At 41.3% G+C, this 1,075-nt stretch overlaps 1 protein-coding gene across 1 annotated transcript; it reads left to right on the forward strand.

The window, feature by feature from the left end:
- Positions 1-717: 717 nt before the first annotated feature.
- On the forward strand, positions 718-920 carry SARC_16984 (hypothetical protein; the record flags this gene model as incomplete). The annotated part of the gene is made up of 1 exon (XM_014288915.1): positions 718-920. A coding segment is annotated over one exon (203 nt), but the record flags the coding sequence as incomplete, so codon positions are not given.
- Positions 921-1,075: the final 155 nt, after the last annotated feature.

Below are 1,075 nucleotides of genomic sequence, written 5' to 3' on the forward strand. Positions count from 1 at the left end.
AAATATAGGCGCCGTGATCTATTAAGTGGTACACACCTACTTGAAAACCATTTGCATCTCTATCTTCCTTACGCGTATCTCATGGCGAAATATGCATTCAACGAATCTATTTTTTGTACAACCCCATTGACCCTATCTTTATCGCTGACCATCCATATGGGTATCTGGCTAAGAACAAATAAATCTATTCTAACGAGAAACAACATTCAACCCCTTCCAGTAAATTGACAACTTAAATATTTATATTGTGCACAATACTGCACTGTGCCGTGTGCACCGATTGTGCCTTCTTCACCCTCGCGTTTATTCGTTCGCGTTCCCTGTAACCATGTTACCCTTTGAGTCCAATGTCAATGTGGCACATAAATACGTTTCATATCGACGTACAGTCGTACACAGACGTACGTCGTACAGTCGTATGTATCACACTTGCTGTTTTTGTAATATTTTGGCGGGCTGTGAAAGTAAGTTACGTCATTGATTCTAAATATAGAATGTGCATGTGTAACCAAACGATTCGAGGAACTTATATCAGAATAATCGGAAGCGTAGAGCGGCTCCTACTTACAGATCATATAGCAAGACTGCTGCAATCTGTAGCATAACTATATGTACCATATAGGACTATAGGTGTTCAAATTGTGAGTACCAAGAACACGCATACATACTCACAACTGAATATGGTTAAACTAGCTCACCTTCCCCCCAAGCCTGGAGGTTCGTACTCGCGTCCGGGTAAGAAAGCAGTTCAACCCCACGGAACAGTTAAAGGTGCCGGTAGGAAAAGAAGAGCACCTGTGGTGATACAGTATGACCCAGAAGCGCGCAAAGATTACTTAACTGGATTCAGTAAGCGTAAGAAAGAACGACAGGATAAAGCTATAGAAGAAGCCGAGGTTAAGTTAAAGGTAGTGTTATGAGTATGCGTGTATAGATGAGTATATATGTTAGTGTTTGCATGCATGTGTATACAACGTTTGTACGTATCGGTATGTATGTATAGCTGGGTTTGCTGGATCAGTATATCATGCACACACACACACACACACACACACACACACACACACACACATAT

This window comes from Sphaeroforma arctica (genome assembly GCF_001186125.1).
Source record: "Sphaeroforma arctica JP610 unplaced genomic scaffold supercont1.9439, whole genome shotgun sequence".
In the NCBI taxonomy this organism is placed as follows: Eukaryota; class Ichthyosporea; order Ichthyophonida; genus Sphaeroforma; species Sphaeroforma arctica.